Source organism: Heliangelus exortis, chromosome 1 (assembly GCF_036169615.1).
Source record: "Heliangelus exortis chromosome 1, bHelExo1.hap1, whole genome shotgun sequence".
NCBI lineage: Eukaryota > Metazoa > Chordata > Aves > Apodiformes > Trochilidae > Heliangelus > Heliangelus exortis.
Genome location: NC_092422.1, coordinates 96,111,739 through 96,133,505, shown reverse-complemented (window position 1 = coordinate 96,133,505; position 21,767 = coordinate 96,111,739). Strand labels below are relative to the sequence as shown.

At 40.3% G+C, this 21,767-nt stretch overlaps 1 protein-coding gene across 1 annotated transcript in view; it reads left to right on the top strand.

Annotated features, from left to right (window-relative positions):
- The first annotated feature begins 4,581 nt into the window (after positions 1-4,581).
- The window catches only part of NCAM2 (neural cell adhesion molecule 2), a 245,780-nt gene continuing 228,594 nt past the window's right edge, over positions 4,582-21,767 (top strand). Inside the window, exon 1 of the mRNA XM_071755255.1 lies at positions 4,582-4,771. Coding sequence (XP_071611356.1) covers positions 4,720-4,771 — 52 coding nt within the window. The 5' untranslated portion in view covers positions 4,582-4,719. The remainder of the gene's footprint in view (positions 4,772-21,767) is intronic.

Sequence of the window (21,767 nt, the reverse complement as noted above, 5' to 3'; positions counted from 1 at the left end):
CCCCAAAATCATATTCTCTAATTCCTTTTTTAAAGTACAGCCATTAAACCTGATGTCATGCTTCCCCCCAGTAAACAGCATACTCTTAAGAAAAATGCCAATAGTCAATGAATGGTGAATATTACAGATCACAGAATCACCTTGGTTGCAAAAGACCTCCAAGATTGTTGAGTCCAACCCTAACCTAACGGTGACAAGACCTTAACTAAGTCATAGCCCTAAGCATTATGTCTATGCAGCTCTTAAATACCTCCAGGGATGTTGACTCCACCACTGCTCTGGGCAGCCTGTTTCTATGTCTGATAACCCCTTCAGTGAAGAAATGCTTCCTAACATTCAACCTAATAGATGTTTTGTGATTGATACCAAGAATTGTTTTACAGCATCTTGAATTTCTCAGCTCAGTTCAGGAAGGATATCGAGGTCCTGGAGCAGGTCCAAAGGAGGGCAACCAGGCTGGTGAAGGGACTCAAGCACAGATCCTATGAGGAGAGGCTGAGGGAGCTGGGGCTGTTCAGCCTGGAGAAGAGGAGGCTCAGAGGAGACCTCATCACTCTCTACAACTCCCTGAAAGGAGGGTGTAGCCAGGGGGGGGTTGGTCTCTTTTCCCAGGCAGCCCTCAGCAAGACAAGAGGGCACGGTCTCAAGGTGTGTCTGGGGAGGTTTAGGTTGGACATTAGAAAGAATTTCTTTACTGAGAGGGTGATCAAGCATTGGAATGGGCTGCCCAGGGAAGTGGTGGATTCTCCGTCCCTGGAGATATTTAAAAAGAGACTGGATGTGGCACTCAGTGCCATGGTCTATTAACTGCAGCAGTAGTGGATCAAGAGTTGGACTTGATGATCTCTGAGGTCCCTTCCAACCCAGCCAATTCTATGATTCTATGATCTTTTGTTCATGTAATACAAGGTTAAGAACACCAAGTGTCACACATATATGGATGGCAGAAAAGGCAAGCAATTTTCTGCATCGTTCTATTCTCTGTTTGCATGGCTTCAGTGTGACGTGCTGGTGTGGTTCATTAATGGGATGAGGTTCAACAAGGCCAAGTGCCGGGTCCTGCACTTTGGCCACAACAACCCCATGGGGAGCTCCAGGCTGGGCACAGAGTGGCTGAGAGCAGCCAGGCAGAAAGGTACCTGGGAGTCTGGATTGACAGGAAGCTGAACATGAGCCAGCAGTGTGCCCAGGTAGCCAAGAAGGCCAATGGCATCCTGGCCTGTATCAGGAACAGCGTGGCCAGCAGGTCTAGGGAAGGGATTCTGCCCCTGTACTCAGCGCTGGTGAGGCCAAAGCTTGAGTCCTGTGTCCAGTTCTGGACCTCTCAGTTCAGGAAGGAGATTGAGGTGCTGGAGCAGGTCCAGAGAAAAGCAAGGACGCTGTGAAGGGATCCAGCACAGGTCCTGTGAGGTGAGGCTGAGGGAGCTGGGGGTGTTCAGCCTGAAGAAGAGGAGGCTCAGAGGAAACCTCACCACTCTACAACTCCCTGAAAGGAGGGTGTAGCCAGGCGGGGGTCGGTCTCTTCTCCCAGGCAGCCGTCAGTAAGACAAGAGGGCATGGACTTAAGCTCTGCCAGGGGAGGGTTAGGTTGGATACTAGGAAGAAATCTTTACAGGGAGGGTGATCAGGCATTGGAATGGGCTGCCCAGGGAGGTGGTGGATTCTCTATCCCTGGAGGTTTTTAAGAAGAGACTGGATGTGGCACTCAGTGCCATGGTCTGGTAACCACAGTGACAGTGGATCAAGGGCTGGACTTGATGATCTCAGAGGTCCTTTCCAACCCATCTGATTCTATGACTCTGTGATTATGACACCCTTTTGTACAGATCTTTGTTCTGTAAAAATCCGTTGTTCTGTATGCAGCAGAAACAAGAATCCCTAAATACTTGGGTACTTTGCCTCTCTCCATCCTTCCACTGCATGGTCTCAGGATTTATACATATACATTTGAGTTGGTATATGTGACAGAGTGCTTGGGGCAACATGTCTACTGATGGATGAACCAACTGCTGCCTCTTCCTTCAATTAGTTTAACTACTAGGGTAGTACTGTAGGAATATGATTGTCTTTGAGATTTGCACCCACTTTGGTTGCTGCTGTTCCATTGCTTCAGAGAGGCAAAGAGGAGGTTCTCCTTTTCCTTAAGAAACTGGATTAAGACCAAATCCTGCAGCAGTACTACGTGGACAGCCTACATGGTGGGCTCTGTTCACTGCTGCAGTCAAGTAATTAAGCAGACTTCTAAGGACAAGGATTCCTCTTTGGAAGCAAAGCATTCTCATCCCATGTCAAAGGAGCAACAATTGGCCACTCAGATCTGACAGTGGTGAAATTATCATTGTATTTATGATTTGAAATAAGTAAATTAGTTCTTGCGGGGTAAAAGACTTCCTACTTGCTTTTGTAGTGTGTATTGATGGAGGTGTCTGCTGTACAGGGATTTCAGTCCTTGCATCTGTGCACCTGTGAAGATCAAGGTGCTTTTCTGCTACTCATTAAAACAGACTATAACAGATGTCAACATATGCAGCCAAGTTATTTTGTTTTATTAATAAATATAATTTATTAATACTGGCTATATTTTCTGTTTATTCCACTTCTGTTGAAAAAGATGCTCCCAACATTTTGAAACCAAAGACTGACATAATTGGCATCTTATCCACTTCACAGCAGATATTTCCTGCTTTTTGTCCAGTAAGGTTTATATTTCATTGTCTTTTAAGGTTTTTATCTAATATTTGTTTTCATCATCTTTCTGTATTGATCTACTAATGATGTCTATTTCTGAGTTGGGTATGGGGCAGACAGAACTTTCACAGTTGGCAAAGTTCTTTCACCAGCATACTTCCTTTTGTTGATCTTTTCTCAACCTGAAAGCCCAAGCCAAAAATTTCTGCAGTTTGGCATCTCTCTTGACAGTCAGGAGCAGAACAGCTCATAAATATAAATACAGCTCTCACCTAAAAGTTTTTGCTGAAGTCACCACATCTTGGATTTCCAAAACTGCATCAGGAATCACTCACTTACATGCTCACTTAAATATACGTGAAAATGAATCTGTTGATTTTATACTAGGTTAGAAGAATCTCTCATTCCAAGAGCAGGGCCATGTGGTGTGTAGTTTAGCAACAAGGTTCTGATTTCGGTGGTGTATGATAACCAAACAGAGGCACAAAGCTCTTGCTCTCTCGTCTACCATGTTCATAAATGTCCCAAAGGATCATCTTCTGAGGAAAGCCTTCCAGCTTATCATGTAGCTTGTTGATCCCAGCAAGATCTGGCTACATAATTTCTTCCTCCTGTAGTTCATGATTTTGTACGATTATGGTGCAGCGAGAGTCAAGCTGAAGATACTGATTCTGAATGTGTCATTTGTAGTAGTTTCCTGCAAAGGGACTTCCTGTCTCCCACCTCATCCCCAAACCCCAAATTGTCTTGAAAAAAGGAAAAAAAAACCCAGGGGTTGAAAAATTACTAGGATGTGTTAATTTCCATTAATCTTTTATTAACTACTATAATTGCTGCTTCATATTAATATAAATCCACTTCTATCTCCTTCCATATATCACAGAGATGGCAAGGTGACAAAGTTATGGAAACTGCTTTGGAGACCACTGCTTAATTAATGCATTGAAAAAAAATTACCCCTTCAAAGCCAAAGCTGGACAAGAATCCACTTCTTTTTACTTTAGGGCAGCTTTTTTCCTTCCAAAGCAAGATCCTCAGTGAGACATCACCGAGGCACCAGAGGGGTAATTTTTTTTTTTTTTTTTTTTTTTTTTTTTTTTTTTTGTGGCTCGGTTTTATTTCACGCAGTCATGAACAGCAGAGGCATTCTCCCCCTCTGTGCTAGCAGTCAAAACAAGCGAATTCCTAGACAGATAAATGAGCAGGTATAAACCTCGGTTAGGTGCGTATGCACGGCTGAACCGAAGCCGCACCCGAACTTCTCATTCACGCTGCGGCAGGCTGCCGCGGATGGGGGGGAGAAAAGGGAGAGGGGAGGTCTTCAGGCCCCAAGCAGCCCCCGCACCCCCTCGGCCCCCGCCGCTCCGCTCCCGCGGGACACGGTGGGGCCGCTCCCGCCTACAGGCGAGGGGCAGCAGCGGCCAGCAGGCTCCCGCCTCCCCCTCAGGGCGGCCTCCCCCGGGCACCGCCGAGGGCACGGAGCGGGCGTGGGAGAAAATAAAAGCGGTTTCGGCTCTCCCTGCCCAAGGAGGAGCGGGGCTTCCCGGTGGGCTTCGCAGTCAAGCCGCCGCCGCTCCCTTCAGGCTGCCTCCCCTTCGGCGGCGGGGAAGCAGGCTCCGAGAGGCCTCGGTGGCGAGAGTTGCCGCCTCCTCCTCCTTCTCCCAAAGGGACTGCCCGCGGGCGGGCAGACGGGAAGGGATGGAGGGAGGCAGAGAAGGAAGATTATCAGCCGACAGCCGCCTCTGGCAGCAGCGGAAGAACCCACCAGCGCCGTGGGTGGATGTTGAAGGGCTGAGCGTGGGGCGGAGGGATCCACGCGGGTCTCCGTGTGCCCGCCTCCTGCGCGGCGGCCGCTGCCTCCCCGATATAGTGCGGCGCGGGGCGGTGCTGCCCGGCACTGGGCGAGCGGCGCAGCACTGAGCGGAACGGAGCGGGGCTGCGCGGGAGGGCGGGCGCGGACGGCGGCGGGGTTTGTCTGGGCTGTTGGAGCACCTCCGGCTTGGAACTGTCCGCCGGCGCCAGCTCCTGAACATGAGCCTCCTGCCTCTCTACCTGCTCGGATTGCTCCTCAGTAGCGGGCAAGGTAGGAGCGGGGCTGCTGCTTTTTTTTTTTTTTTTTTTTTCTTTCCGTTATTTTTTTTCCTTTTAATTATTATTCTTACCTATGGTGTCTGCTCGCTCAGATTAACGTATAACCGTGAAAGAAATGGAGAAAAAAATAAAAATAAAGCAATGCATCACCCTGGAACCAAATTAAAAAAGGACTTAAAACTTGCTTCATCGCCTCCCTCCCCCTCTCTTTTTTTTTTTCTTTTTTTTTTAATTTTTTTTCTTCAAGGCGGGAAGAATCATTTATAACGGAAAAACCCCCAAACTGTAAGGTGCTGAGTCCATTCAGCTGCTTCGCATGGGGTTTCTCCTTATATTTGGGGCCATAAATGTGAGAGGGAGATGAAGCGATTAAAAAGAAAAATGTGTCTGTCAGGGATCGCTCTTTTAAAATATGCGTCTGGTTGAGGGGGAGGCAACGTGGGCTTCATTTTTAGGAGCACAGAGAAGTACTGCCATTAGAGCCAGCCAGAAACCCGACCTGAAGTCCGCTCGCCGGGGTTCCCCAGGCTGCTCCCCTCGCTCAGAGGGGGCACCGAAACCTCCGGCTCGAGGGGTGACGGCCGGGGTTTGGAGGGGGTTTGGTTTGTAAAGGGGCGGGGGGGTGTTTGACACGGTCGAGGGCATGTGAGAGGTGCCGAGACTTTTTTTTTTGTTTTGCGATGAAGTAACGCGGCGGCGGAGGCAGGTGCGAGGGGACCGGGGCTGCGGCCGCGGCGCTGGGCACTGCGCGTCTCTTGCCCGTGTGTGTGTGTGCGCGCATCCGTGCAGAGCTTTGGAGAACACGGGGCTCTGCTTTAGTTTTTCGATTGAGTTTTGTTTTTTGGGGGTTTTTTTGGTTTTTTGGGGTCTTTCGGGGGGGCGGCATTGAAGTGTTTATTTATTTATACTGGATGTGGTTACTTGAGTCTGTGTGCTACTTAAGGAGATAGGGAGAGAGGGCCGCCGTTCGTGCGCGGTGCTCCGCGGTGCTCCCGAACTGTCGGGGCAAGTTTCTGGCGCTCATTAAAGGCCACCCTGGGCTTCTGAGCCCCTCTGGGATGCCCGTGCCTCTTGGGGGATGCTCTCTGCCCGGCGCCTGACATCGCCCGCACCTGAGGGAGTGCGCGGGGCCCTTTCTAAGGATATTGTAGGGGAGGGAAAAAGAAAAAAATAAAAAGGGAGAAAATAAAAAAATTAAAATCACCTGGGTGTTAGCAGAGGCGTGGGAGTGGCGGGCACCGGTTCTCGGCCCCCGGCCCCGCTGTCTTGCAGCAGGGGGCGGCAGAGCTCCACGGCGACCGCCGGTGCTCGGGCAGTGCCCGGCGCTGTGGGACGGGGGCGGCCACACCGACCTCTTCCCCCCGTCCACCTTCACCCCCTGCCCCCGCTGCCGGCACCCAGGGGCACGTCGGGGGGCGGGTGGGTGCGGGCACCCGTGCTCCGGGGCACCGGGGGTGAATGTCTCAATGTCTCTCCCAGACGCTACACGGTGCCCAGTGAGGGGGTAGTGAGATCTGTTGCGCTTGAGAAGAGAGAGGGGGATGAAGGGAGGGCGGTGAGATATTATTCCTTGAGGTATTCAGAGCTGCGGCTCTGATGGTCTCCTTCGGTGAATTTATCGGTGAAACTCATAAGGTACAGACGTTTTGTCGGTGCTAAGTAGTAAAGAAGCACCAGATGCTTTCAATTCATGTAGAAATGCTTCTGTGCTTTCGCCACCTCGGGCTGAGCTCTGGAAGTCTCCCGCTTAGTAGCGAATGAAGAGCACTCCGGTGGCTTTTCAACATAGCCATCACTGGGATGGCAAAGGAGGAGGAGAAGAGGAAAGATTCCTTCGGGATTTGCATTGATCTACCTGGGTGTAATGTGTATGGAGATGTGGTCTGTGGTTCTTCTAACGGAGGAATGGTAGAAAGCCAGTTTGTGAGGTGTGATTACTGCAGCATAGATGGATTACATAGTTTTGATACCTTACTATCACATATGTCTGTGAGAGAAATAAAGGGGTGAAATTCTAGATGCTCTTAAGCTGAGGTTTAAAAATTATACAGGAATAGATATGAGGGGGAGATGGAAAGAAGAAGAGTAAAGCTGAATAAATCTAATATTGCTAGTAAATTTTTCTTAGTTTTGATTCTTAAATAAAACATTTTTTTTTTTTTAATTGAGCTAATTGCATTGGTGAGAAGGAAGAGAGACTTTATAACTGGCTGTGGGAATACCAGGAACATGCATCCTCAATCCACAATGGGGCATAGTAAATGAGAGTTGGGAAACATCTGCATATGGAAAATATTCCTATCTAGGTTGCAAGGGGAGAGGAAAATTCTACAGTGTTTGTTGGGTTTTTTTGGTTTTGCTTTCTTTTTTTTTTTTTTTTCCTAAATAGTATCTTTGCACAACAAATGGATCCCCACATTTTACTTCCCTGAAGTAATGTTGAGAATTTTGTGAAGTGATTCAAACAATTGAGAGGCTATTCCAAAAGAAACCCTTGGGATTTATCTTTTTTTTTTTTTTTTTTGAGAACGCAGTCGTGGGGAATATGACTTCATCGATTGAAGTTTGTGGTGCTTTTGAGTTTTTTTGGTTTTTTTGTTTGTTTGTTTTTTTTTTAAGAAAACTGGTGTTACTCAAGTATTAAATTATGACTGTGACTTTTTTGGTGTCAAAGTAAGGATAGAGAAGAGTGTGGATCGTTAAGAAAAAGCCACTAACAGGCAAAGCTCATTTCCTTTGGGAATACTGAAAGGCATAGGTTGGCGATCTATATTTCTAAGAACACAATTGCTGTAGATTTTAGGAAGAGTGACTGAAGCTAATTCTTCAGGATGTGTTGGTGCTTAGGAATAGCAAGAGGGAACTGTGATGCGTTTGTTCTGTTTCAGAAAAGCCGAGCAGTTTGAAAACAAGTAGCAGACAGCAACCCCCCCCCTGCAGCCCCTTAATTTAAAAGCTTATGAATGTCATAATTATCTACCACGGCCAAATAGTCCCTCTCCTAATTTCATCACAAGGGAGGAGTTTAACTGGCAATGTTGTTATTCTAAAACAAAAGGATTTCTTTTTTTTTTTTTAACCTTTCAAATCTGTCCAGACAATTCAGCCAGAGTAAAAGGCCCAAATTTAATTAGCTTGGTTTGAATAAAACCCAAACCAAAACACACACCCCAAATAAACAAAATAGCCTACTGCACTCTGGGAATCTGCCTTTTAGGATATGTAGTGATAGAACACTCAGAGGAGGCTTTGTTGGTTTTTACTAGCATCTAGGGATACCAACTTAAAGTGGATGAAATGGACATCTTCCCAGTTTGCGAAATACTATTTATTTTATCACTTTGAATAATACACATTTCTCTAGCTTAGAAAATTTTTATTAAGTTGCAATAGACTATGTTTTGCTTGTTGAATTTAATCTATTTTGTGTTCATCCAGGAGATTCATAGTAGTGAGTCCCTATTCAGTCATTGTGCTTGAAGGTTCCTCTTTTAATTGCTTAGGTACTGAGTTTGGTGGGTTTGTTTTTTGTTTGGTTGGGCTTTGTTTTTGTTTTGTTTGGATTCTGAAGAGTTTCTCTTTACAAGTGCTTATATGGGACTATTTGTTAATAGGAAACAGCCCCTTAAAAGAGATGCTAGCATGTGCATCTTATTCACCACAGTGAAGCCAACTTTCTAGAATCCTGTTTCTTTCTGCTTTTTGCATAGGGAATCCATGAAACTTTGAATTTTTTGAAACCAGTGAGTTTGTCTACTGGATGAAGTGAAATTAATATTTTATTTCAGTTGTGTATTGAAGTCTGAAATATATCTTCACACTTCAGATAACCATTGTTTCCTGCTGCCAGTTGATTTATAGAACTGCAGTAAGAATAAAATACATATTCTATCTTCTCTCCTTTTTACTCTTGAAAAAAAAATTCAGACAGAATGTAATGTTTGATTTGTTGTTTTAGCTTATATAAGTCCTTCCGGTGAAGATGAGAATCAAAATATCTGCCTGAAAATAAACCTTGACTGATAAAGTATTTTGAAAGACTGACTTAAGAAGGGTTGGTTGAGAAATATGTAAGGAGCTTTATTTCATGCACTCCTATTCAAAACAGAGTGAGAGCTCTTTCTTATTTGTACTGTCTCTAAATTACTAAAGGTATGAAAGATGAAGTTATGGAGGTAACACTTCAAAGTCTTTTCTAAGGGGTCGAATAGCATCATTTTGACTTTGTCATTATGTCTTACAGGACAGTTCATATTTAGGTAACTAATAATTTTTATCTACAGGAATGTTTTTGGGGTGATATGATCAGTTTATATATGATTTGCTTTTCGTGGCCTTTTTCAACAAGTATTTTGAGAACAAATACTCTATTTGTTTGCCCTTTCATTGACCTTTTCTTTGAGGCACCTTTTCCAAGTGATTCATGTTTACTCACTGATTTTCTTCCAATTTACTCCAGTAATCCCCCATTTAGATTCAGCACTTGCCCTTTGATTCCAGCACAGTTGAGTCAAGTTAGTATGACATTTTGGGAAACACATATTTTAACTACAGTGTAATTTGTGGCTGTGAATTGAAAATTCATTATTGAAAGAGTAGGACATAGACTTCTGCAAATAAAAATCTAGATAATAGCTGTTATTATTCATATTTTAAACAGTTACACCAACCAGTTTGTTTTAGATGTTTTAATTAGAGCTTTTTGTTTGGTTGCATCTTAGCTAATGCATTTGTTTTATAAAATAAGAGTAGTGTACTTAATGAAGCATATCCTGATGTTTTACACATCACAGCTCACTTAACTTTTACTTTTTGTCTCTTAAAATTCAGAATTGGGAGAGAGGTATTAAAATCTGAAGTCTCATGGTAGCCTGGGAGATTAGATCCAGGTCTGTTGGTATCTAATGGATCTTATAATAATTTTTTCTTTTGACATAATTTATGAATCATGACCTAATTCTGATGTAGTAATTATATCCCCCTTCCCCTCCTTCTCAGTGTATTTAACTGCATTCCAAAATAATTCAATTTTTGGTAGCTAGTTTAAAGCTCAGAATAATTTTGTGTGTTAATTAGAGAACTCAAAGCACTTGTTGTTGTTACCTCAAGAATCTGAGGATGTCTATCTCAGTAACATAATTCTGTGATCTTCTACAAATCTTTGTATTGCTTTTGTAGCTCAGTTTCCTTTAATACTGTGATGTATAGATGTGGGTATTTTTAAAGGATATCAGGAAAAAAGGAAGAGTCAATGTATAACAGTTGATGAATAACTTCATAATTGAGCCAAATTCAAAGTAATACATAATATACCTGTATCATATGAATAACTTATTAGGGTATGACTGAATATTCCCTTTCAAAATGACCTTTCCCGTTAGCTAATATTAAACTGATTATTTACACTGCAATTGTAGTCCAAGTAGCAGTGCCAGTTGTTTGACTAGCTGTGAGCCAAAATTCATACTTGGAATTCATATATGAAATTCATACAAGAAGGTGTTGTCTGAATCAGCTTGTCCAAAACGTGCCATTTGAAGGAAACCATAAATTTGGATTAGAAAAAAAAGCATTGCTATCAATTTTCTTGCTACTAAAACACACTGCACCATATTCAGTTGACCTGCTAGCAATTTCAAACCCATTAACTTCCTAGACCTGTGTTCCGCTGCTGAACTTGACTTGTATGAAGTCCAGTTCATACTTAAAATGATGAAGTATTTAAAAAAGGAGAGACATAAAGCAGTGTATGGAGATCCTTGTCCTGTGTGTTGCAGGCAGACAGAAACAAGCAAGGAGAGGTAATTCTTTTTCTTACTATTAGTAGCTTTCTGTACTGGGTAAGAACAAAGATTCCTGTACTCTAGTAACCTTGATCTAAGAGAGGTAAAGGCAAGAGTTGTACAGAAGCAGTTTAAATACAGAGAAAGAAGAGTGTGATGCTTCTGTCACTGCACCCTGCAACATCTGGGGATATGTCAGGTTGTTTCCAGGTGATCTTCCTTAATACTCTTGGCAGAACTTTGTTGCAGGAATTTGTTCTTAAACCTGCCTATACTTTGATCTACTTGGTACACTGTGTCAACAACTTCAACAAGGGAAAAATATCAAAACAAGCCTGAAAAAAAACCTGGTCTCTTAGCTGCTGTGTTATGAATAATGGAATAATACTAATTCCTTACTCAAGTGCATGACACTTGTTATGGCTGTACCATAGAGAAGCTGCCCATCTCTTGTGTTGTGTGCTCAAAACTAAGTGTTATGTTTGTGGACTTTCCAAAGATATGACAGTTTTTTTTAGTTTAATGCTTCTTTACTTTTTTTTTTTAATGTATTGTATTTATTTTCCTCACCCTTTGGTAATGGTAATCTTAATTTAACAAGTGGTAATGTGAAGTACTTGAGTTGTAAGCTGATCTGCTTCAGTCTGCTTGTGAAAAAAACCAACAACCTGTACGTACCTATTTTGCACTCTAATCAGTGTTACCAGTTCTGCCTTATGAGGGCTTGGGGGCTAAAAACATTTGCTCAGTTGCCCTTTTAAAATAAATGCTGAGAGAGATTTGATTGCTTGGAAGATAACTCTAAGGGTTGAACACAGAGTGCAGAGGTACTTGGAAGGAAAGCATGATATATGGGCAAATGCATGTAATATGGATACAGAAAAAACTTCAGGATGAAAATTAATTTCTGTTAAAAAAAAAAAAAAAACAACACAAAAAACCCAAACAAACCAGTGCACTATAAGATGGAGAAGGAAGAAGTATGATTATTCTTAAGGTGGTTCTTTATTAGTTTATGAAAGGATCAAACTTAATGAGTCCTCAGAATATCCTAGGAGATCCCTGCAAATGATGTGCTTCTAAGTTGTTCTTATGAAGGTACTCACGATATAAGGGAAAAAATAATTTTTGAATTGCTTTCTTGGAAATATAATTGAGTGTTCGAGTGATTCTTATTACATCATGTGTGTTACATAGCAGATATTACTACTTAATGCAGTAAGAATTTCCATTGTCTTTGTACCCATTGCAAGTTCTACTGGTGTCACTAGATGCAGTCTGTAAATCTCTGCAGTTTTACCTAGGAAAATTTAAAAAAAATCAGATACTTGGGTGTCTAAGGTCTTTTTTCACCTTTTAATGTCTAAATTTTTTTTTCACTTGCTTATATATCATTGAAACTGGATGAAAACTGTTCTTTGAAAATTCACCCTTAAATGATTTATTTGCATAGATAACAAAGATGATTACAAAGATAAAATTGTACAGCATTGAAACATTCTGATTTTTCTGATCACCTGAATAGTTTTACTGAATAGTTTTGCATCAGATGTCTGTATTTTCCAATAGAGTTGCTTTTGTTGCTTGAATTCATTTGTTTTTATTTGCTTTTTTCCCCTGAATTCTAATTTTGTACATCTTGGATTTGAAATTCAAGATGAATTATACCCAACTGGGCATTCTGTGATGGGGAATAACACTAATTTTAGATTGAAAAAACAAAGGATTATTTTTTCCAATTAAGACTGTCTATGTTGCAATATAAATGTTACATCTATCTGGAGCCTTTATGGTTTATTTTATGGAAATAATCTTGTGTGAGAGGTGTTCTGCTGACAGAACTGTGCACATCCTGCAGCTGTTGGATCTCCCACTGAAGTCAAAGGGAGATGTGTGCCAAGACTGCTGTTTTGGGGGTTGAACTGATTGCAGCTTTTAGGGTCTGATTGAAGCTTCCAGGAGTTAAATAACTCCCAGAATTTTGATTTAGTAGAGAACAGAAAATCATGCTCCAGCTTCATGTATTTTTAAGTAGTGGGCATGTTTGTAAAGTACTGCTGAAAAAGTGTGGGGCTAATCTAAGAGCACAGAAGAATTAAGAATAGAAAGGATGTTCTGTTGAGCCAGGTTCTGTTCTAGGTAGTACATGAGACAGCAAGCATATTATTTTCTGTGCTTTTTTTATAATAAAGCCAAGGCCATATTTGAGCTACTGATTTTATTTTCTCCCTCTGGGGACGTGTGAGAAAATTAAGCTTTGGGCAGTTAATCATTTAACCATTGCTGTCACTTAGGTGTTGCAAACCAGATCATAGATGTTGAAGAGTTTATCATTAAGTGTGTGTGTGTGTGTGTGTGTGTGTGTGTGTGTGTATATATATATATATATAAATCATAATTCAGATTTGTGCATTAGAGTTTTGATTTTATTTTTTTTTTTTTGGTCTGTGGTTTTGTGGTACTAGTCAAAATTGTTCCTTAGACATTCAGTATTCAGGTCTTGCCTGTAGGTCTGTAAGCATACTGTCTGAGTGATTAGATGTTAAATGGATTTGTGCCATTTTATGGCAGTTCCACACATTGGGTACAACAGCTTTTGGCATTTAATCGAAATAATCCTCCCCAGCACCTTTGCATTACATTTCTGTGAATGCTTTTGGATTATACAGCCTGTATACATACAGAATTTACATTACTGGGTTTGAGAACTCTTTCATAGATGTTTTCATAGAATCATAGAATTAGCTGGGTTGGAAGGGACCTCAGAGTCCCTTTTCTATATAGTTCTCCTAAATTCATGGTAGACTTATTCTGTTTTTATCATTCTTAAAGGTAAATTTACAGGTGTTTTTCATGGTAGTGTGTTTCAGTTGTGCATAATACAGTTTTAGTTCTTGATTTGCATACATGCTGCTAATTTTAAAGTGAACTTTGATTTTACATTCACTTTTTCTATATCAGCTGCAAATGTTAGTATAAATTAAAAGATTCCTAGGTGTGTTCTGAAACCTCCAGAATCAACTGCTTGATAATCCTGCACTTTAAATGTCATGCTCAGATTGCCTTTTTTGTTGGCCACTTAATCTTCTATATGTAAGAACAGATCTGGCTGTGGAAATTGTGTTCTGTAAATATGTTAATGATGAGAAATACGTTTTCCTATGACTTGTGTATTTTGCATTTTTAGCTACTCAGGAGCTCATTAAAAACAACCAACGAACCGCAACTAAACAAAAGCAAGAAATGTTCCCGTTTAAGGGAAAAGTCCTTTTGCTTTTAAACGTAGCTGCTTCTGTGCCCATTTTAATAGAGGAGAGATAACTTTAGCCATTGAGTGAACTGAAAAATTAAGAGGCTTTATTTTCATCCAAATACTATAAAATATATTCTAGAGAAATTTTTTTATTGTTATTATTTTAATTATTTTTATTATTTTTTATTATTTTTTTACTATTTTTATTACTATTGCTTTAGAACACCTTAAATGTCTTTGCAACTAATTTCCAACCTATAAAGCTCTCTAAATACAATTCTGAAAGGTTTTTAGGTAGTCTCTGTTTAAAACTAAGTCGATGAAAGTTATCACTGCAGAAAACCTTATTCTGTTCATAACAATGTTAACCATATTACATGTGACCTGCATGTATTAAAGTGCTAACAGCTGTCAGCCTCTAGAATAATCCTTTTCTGCAATTATGTTCTATTTTTACCTATGAAAATGTCATAATGAATTCTAACTACATTTGTGAACATCTGATCACAAAAAAATGGTCTTGTAATGGGGGAGGGTGGAAGAGGGGAAACTTAAGTAGCAGGAAGGTACTTATTGAAGGTGCATGTTTTTCTCAAAGTGACTCTTCTCACCTTGGTTGTTACTTTGTTGTGTTGCTTTGTTTTGAGGAGAGTAGGATGTTAAAAACAAAATTGTTTTCTTAGTCCAGGTGTGTTTTAAACTGTCATATAATGGCTCTGAATAATTTTATTTATATGACTGGAAGGCAGTCCTTACTTAGAGGCATCTTCTGCATGACAGACCTATTGTATTTATCACTGAGCTGTGGTTTTTATTATAAGGACACTGAAGACTGAACAAAAGTGATTTGAACTGTTTCCTGGAGATAGACTAAGCATGGAACAATGCTTGTAGAAATCATGCCATGCTGTGTGGTGTCATTTTCTGTTAATATCTGAATCTTTTTACCTTGATACTTAAGAAGCCTTGATCACTTATCTTGCAAATACGTGGTGAAGTTTTAAAAATATTGGCAAGAGGTAATTTGGCCGTTCTCACATTAGAATTACATTAATATTAGCGTAGAGCTTCTCTGCTGTTCCTAATTCCATTTGTACTGAAGTCATGTTTACAAATATTTTCAAGTTTATTTTGCTTGAATTACCAAACAAGTTAAAAAAGTAATACTTTAACATTGTTATTTGAGGTTTTTCTGAAATGCTTAATAAAGCTGCACATATCTATTACAAGGAATCACTAAACTAGCAAAAATGAGAATATAGGCTTTTCTAAGCAGTTTTTAGGAAAAAATGCTTTTTCTTTTCATGGTGAACACTGTGGAAACAATATATATACAAATACAGAAGAAATGTTTGTCTTATTTGTCTAAATTCAATTGTTCATGAAATATCTTTGTGTAAGGCTCAATACCTAAGTACACACAGAATTACTTACTTTTTCACTCTGCATTATAAAAATACTTCTGGGATCCTGCTGTCTTACATGAAGTAAAATGAGAGTGGAAACAGTTAAAATTCTCAGATTCCTTCAGTTAATGTCCATTTGGCACAATTTCTCTTCCTTAGCAATTTTTCTGTTCATTTGCATTGTGAAATGTAACTGCATTAAATTGAATTTTTGAGGCATGATGCTAAGGAAGCAAATATTTTTGTGGTAAAATTTTTGATTACAACCTTTCACATTTAGTAATGCAGATGGTCAGTTTACAACCGGGATATAAAAAGGGTTGATTCAGCTAAAAAAATTAAGTACATGATTTGCTGGTAATTACAAGAAACAAGTAAATTACATCTTAGTGCTATGAGAGTGCAATATTCGTATTTTTGAAAGCATGTAGTCTGTCTGTTCAATGTCATATGTATAGATACTCCCATTACAAAGTCTTTTATCCTAAATGACACAAATGGCATCTTGGTTAGCCTGAAGAGAGAAGCTAAAGAGTGCTAAATGAGAATGGAAACTTGGTTTTTTCTTTAGAAATACTAGGGCTTTTTTATCCTAAGAATCTCGACTATGTAATTTGTTTTCCATAATCATCTGCTCAGTATTGTTGATGAAGCATAAAGTTACTTCTGTATATTTGTCTCTGGAATATGTATGCACCCAATATCCATAACATACTGAGGAATTCTCAATATGGAATGTAATAGGCCTCACAACCCTTCCAGCCTCACCATTGGAAAAGGAGGGAATTAGGGTAGCAGATATGTCCACTTGTTCTCTTCAACAGAGATGCAGATGCAAACTCTCCTTGTATGTGCTTCCCGTTAACTGAAGACAAACTATCTCCAAATCAAAACCTTAAACTGTCATTCTTGCAACAGTGCTTGAGAAAACTTACAGCTTATTAACATTAGCATAGTGTTGTGGTAATTACAGATGCCTGACTCGCAATTAGATTTCATCTGGCCAACTCAGAGCATGCATCTGCCTGCCAAAGATTGTGTTGACGTGCTCACAGCAAGATAAAGATGGAACAGTGCAAAGATTCTCAAGTTAAAGAGAGCCTAAACCAGTAAGTCTAAATGGGACATCACTGTCCTTCTGGTCTAGAGTGCCAACTACTGTCAGGAGCAGGAGAGCTGGAGGAGGACTTTTGACTCCAAGTATCATAGAATCATAGAATGGTTTGGGTTGGAAGGGACCTTAAAGATCATCTAGTTCACAACTTCCCTGGGCCACCTGTTCCAGAATCTCATCACTCTTTCTCCTATCCGATCAAAATCTACCCTCTTCCAGTATTAAATTGTTACCAATTTTCTTATCACTACCTGACCTTGTAAAATGTCCCTCCCTTGCTTTCTTGTAGGCCCCCTTCAGGTACGGGGAGGCTGCTGTAAGGTCTCCTTAGAAATGAGTTAAGGGGTCTGCATTCTTCTGCTGTCAGAGGACCAGTAAGTTTGGTCAAAAGCTGTGTATACATGATTCAAATAGAGGAGAAGTCATACAGAACAATAAATTCAATTCAGTCTCCTGAGTCTTCAGAATGGTATTCCATAAATTATAAGAAGCCCCACTGACCTCTGTTCTAACTTTATTAGGGTCACTTAATGTGATTGCTGATGCAGTTTATGAAGTAAGAGTCACAGAATTGCCATGGTTGGAAAAGACCTCCAAGATTATGGTGCTCAACTGTTGACCAAAACCCCCAAAAAATCAGCATGCCCACAAGAGTATATCCAGACGTGCCTTATCTGCATGTCTTTTAAATAGCTCTAGGGATAGTGACTCCACCAACTGAGCTCAGTACTCAAGGTGCAGCCTCACCAGTACTGTGAGTACAGAGGCACCATCACTTCCCTTCTCCTGCTGGCCACGCTATTCCTGATACAAGCCAGGATGCTGTTGGCCTTCCTGGCCACTTGGGCACAGTGCTGGCTCATATTCAGCCAGGCATCAACCAGCACCCCCAGGTCCTTTTGCTCCTGGCAGCTTTCCAGCCACTCTTCCCCAGTCCTGTAGCATTCCCTGGGCTTGTTATGACCCAAATGCAGGACCTGGTTCTTGGCCTTGTTAAACCTCATACAGTTGGCCTCAGCCCATCTATTTAACCTCTCCAGATCCCTCTGCAGAGCCTACCTACCCTCAGATTAACACTCCCACCAAACTTGGTGTTGTCTGCAAATTTGCTAAGGCAGCACACAGTCCCTTCGTGTGGAATATTGTTAAATATACTGAAGAAGATCAGTCCCAAACCTGAGGCCTGGGGAACACCACTGGTAACCAGCCACCTACTGGATTTAACTCCATACATCACAACTTTCTGTGCCTGGCCTTTCAGGCAGTTTTTTTTCACCCTGGGAAAGGTACACCTGTCTATGTCATGAACCACCAGCTGCTCTGAGAATGCTGTGGGAGACGGTGTCAAAGGTTTTACTAAACTCCAGGTAGCCAGCTTCCAAAACCTTTCCTTCATCCACTAGGCAGGTGAAAAAATACCCTTTTGGAACACAGTCCAGTACCAAATTCAAACTGATATAACTGAGCTACTAGGGGAAAAGAAAATCCCAGCTTTACTAAGTCAGTAAAACTTGAAAAGTATTTTAAATTTAAAAGTCATAGTAATCATTGTAGGACAATTGTAAAGATTGTAAACATTGTAGTGCATTGTAAACAACTGTAGTCATTGTGTGGGCTAGATGAGTGAACATGCAGTCCTGCATCACCGGATGTTCTAGGTCATCCTGCTAAGTGTAAGAGTTGGACTAGATGAGCTCTAGAGGTCCCTTCCAACAGGTAGATCTCTTATTCTTCATCTTACACAATATGCCTTACTTAACGTATTGGTTTTCTTGTAATTTTGTCATAGTCTGTGAAACAGAAATACTTGAATTTTACTGCTTAGGAATTTTAATTTCCTAAAATTTGTTTCTCTTTTTTGCCTGAATACCAGGTTGTGAATGTGAAGTATTTCTTAAAAAAATGAGAGAAATTATTCTCTTGTGGATGCATGTTTGTCCTTAATTGTACTGAGATTCCCCGTTTTATTGATGTGAAAAGAAGCATTAAGTAGCTTGATAAACATCTGACAAAGTCCAGTTTGAATCCAGAACTGAACTAGCTGTCTTGATGTCATTCCAGCACTTTAAGAGTCACCCTACTTTTATTTTAAAATAAGATAAGGAGTCAAAACTGATACAAAAATATACAGTGATTGTAAACTGACTGCAATGTTCTATAGGGTTGTGCATGATGATTCCATCAGCTCTTTATCTGAGGCTACAGTGTTTGTTGCATGTCATGATTTGGCATTCCTTTAGGAGTATTCCCAGAAATCCTTATTTAAATCTGCAGCTTAGCAAGTGGAATGCTTGGTGGTTCTCTTTTAGAAGATAAGGAAATAAAATAGGAATGTGCTTTTTGGTGGGAAACTAGATTGAAGAAACAAGGGAAAACAACAGCAAAACCACAACCCAACCAACCAACCAAAAAATGATCTCAACAAAAAAACCCACTCTACAGAATCTGTAAGATCTGTATAAAAATGTTTATGTTCCCCAGTCACTGTTCTGACACTGCATCAGAAATTACTTTTTTGTAGTTTTGCAGTAGTAGCTGTCGTCATTTATCTTTTAGAACGCTGAAAGTGAATAACCAAATTGTTGTCTTTCCATGGCCCAGCAGGCTGTTTTCAGTGTTAAAGGCTGGTTGTGAATATTGGACTTTAAGTGGATGAAATTGGGTGAGAAAGTTGCTGTCAGTATTGATAGGCTCAAAATCTCACTAAGCTTTTTTTAATTTTTCTTGCAAACTCCAGTTGCTAAAATTGCCAGACTGCATATCTGTAGTGTTGGGGTTTTGTATCTTTTTTTGGAATGAAGATAGACCTACTTTTGTCTTCTGGAGTTTTATTTCCTTTTAAATTAATGTGGGATGACGTTACATAGCTTGTTTGTATCCTAGCATAGTTTGTATGATCCTCAAACATACTGAAATACTAGTACAAAAATGCTGAATTACTAGTAGTATGAGTTTTGAATATAGGCATAGCAAAATAATATAAATTCCATAATCTATTAACATTTGAAAAATAAGCAGTGATGTTAATTATGCAAATGTTTTTAGTGAGCATTTTGCAGGGTGCCCAATGCTGGTACATGTGCAGATTCTTTAACCCAAAGAACAAAAATGGGGAGGGCTCTGAAATGCTGATGAGAACACAGATTCCCTGACCTCCTAGCACAAATGAGAAACAAGAGTAATGAGAGGGGCAAGAATGAGTGTTTCTTACGTTGTTTGTATACAGATGAGGTTATTTATTGCTGCAAATTGGATTAGCTGTCTAAACAGCAGCATAATTTGTTTAAAGTCAGATCTCAAAGGCCTGGAAAAAATAGTGGAAGAACAAGAAAGGAATTGTAAAGAGAGATATATGGAGAATGCAACTGTACTTGAGTGCAGGTAACATATGACTTGTGTATAACTGGATTTATTTTAATACAGCAGAATTTCTTTGGTTTTTAACCACTGGCAACATATGGAGCTTGAGACAACATTTCAGCAAAAGATTCAAACGTGTATGTAAGAGCTGTTGAAATTACATATTTAAAAGCCATCACCACCTCTTTCTGAGTGTTATGAATATTTAGGTCTACATGTCTTCCCCAGATGACTTGCAGAAAGGATGATGTGCCTTCCAGATGGATGCATGTATAGTTGGTTTGCTGAAGTCAATAACATCATTTCTACTTAACTTTTCTAATGCCTGAATTTTGTTCAGTGTAATCTCACTTAGGTACTGAAAGAAATGTTTTGGGAAGCTTTCCTGCCTGCAGCTGTGGTGATGGCAGGAGATGCATGGGCAGGTGGCCCGGCACTGGCTCTGGAGGGGTCAGTTTGTGCTTCAAGATGCGCGGCTCTACTCCTGGCTTCTACAGAGCTAAAAGCAGAACATGTAGGGACTGACTTCCTTCCTTCCCGTAGGGACTTCCTTCCTTCCCGTAGGGACTTCCTTCCTTCCCGTAGGGACTTCCTTCCTTCCCGTAGGGACTTCCTTCCTTCCCGTAGGGACTTCCTTCCTTCCTGTAGGGACTTCCTTCCTCAGGGGTGTGGAGAACAAGCTCTGTGAGGAGAGGCTGAAGGAATCGGGATTGTTTAGTTTGGAGAAGAGGAGGCTGAGTGGAGACCTTATTGCTCTCTACAACTACCTGAAAGGAGGTTGTAGGAATGTGGGTGCTGGTGTCTTTTCCCGTGTGAACAATGATAGGACCAGAGGAAATGGCCTCAGGTTGCACCAGGGAAGGTTTAGGATAGATATGAGGAAGAATTACTTGCTGAGAGAGTAGTTAGATGCTGTAATGGGCTATCTAGGGAGGTGGTGGAGTCACCATCCCTGGAAGTATTTAAAAACTGTGTAGATGAGGTACTTTGGATATGCTCCAGTGGGTGATACATATATTGTAAATATACGTTTTGTGCCTGGGGGGGTGTGAAGTTGGCAGTTGTATGTGGTGATCTAAGAGGTCATTTCCAACAGTGGCAATTCTGTGACTGCTCAGATGAGGAAAAGTATCACATAGAGCAACACAAATTAAATAAAAGCTGACATAATTTACCACTGGAGTAACTCCATATAGGAAGGCAGTGCAAATTGATAAAAGGACACTATCTTTTTTTAAATTTTTTCTATTCAGTTGGATTATTAAAACATTTTTTATTTAATTTCTCTCGTCTTTACTTAGAATCTTCTTCAGTGAGGTTCCCTATATTTTTTGGAAGACATGAAAATTGTAAATGCTTGCAAACTTGTGTGTCATTTAAATATTTTTTGAGAATATTTTGTGAGTATCTTAGTGAAAAGTATCCTTTTTTGTTACTTAAATAAAAAACATTTGGGGTTATTTTGTTTGGTTTGTGTGTTTGCTTTTGGTGTTTTTTTTTTCCCCCTCATGTTTAAATAGGCTTCTTGACAAGAAAAAAATATATTTTATTAGAAGCTACAATATGTTGCATCTAATATGTACCTTGATTTTTCCAATCTTGATTGTTGGTTTTATAGACCAAATCTTTAACTTTGGTGAATGAGATGTTTTATTTAGTCTTCAGGCTTTAATGCAGCCTTCTAAAGAGGGATCTTTCTGAGTGCTAAGTTTGTTGTCTTGTTGCTAGTGTGGGTTTCTGACCAGAATGCAAAGTAGCTTTAATCCATACATTCTTTTTTTCCTGTACTAGGATAACTGCCAAATCTATGTCAGCGATTAACTTCTGAATGTGTCAGCTGTAACAAATACAAATTCATTGTTTCTCGACTAGTTAACAGCTAGTTAAAAAGCAGGAACAGCTTAAATGAAAAGGAAGTAGTGTAGATTTTGTATCTAAATTATTCAGGCTGTTAAAACTACTTAGAGAAAGAAAGAAAAATGAGTTCTTGGGGGGATTCTCAGGCAAAAACATGTGGCTGATTCTTCAAATCAAAAAATGCTAGATCAGTGGATAACGAAGTTATCTGATAA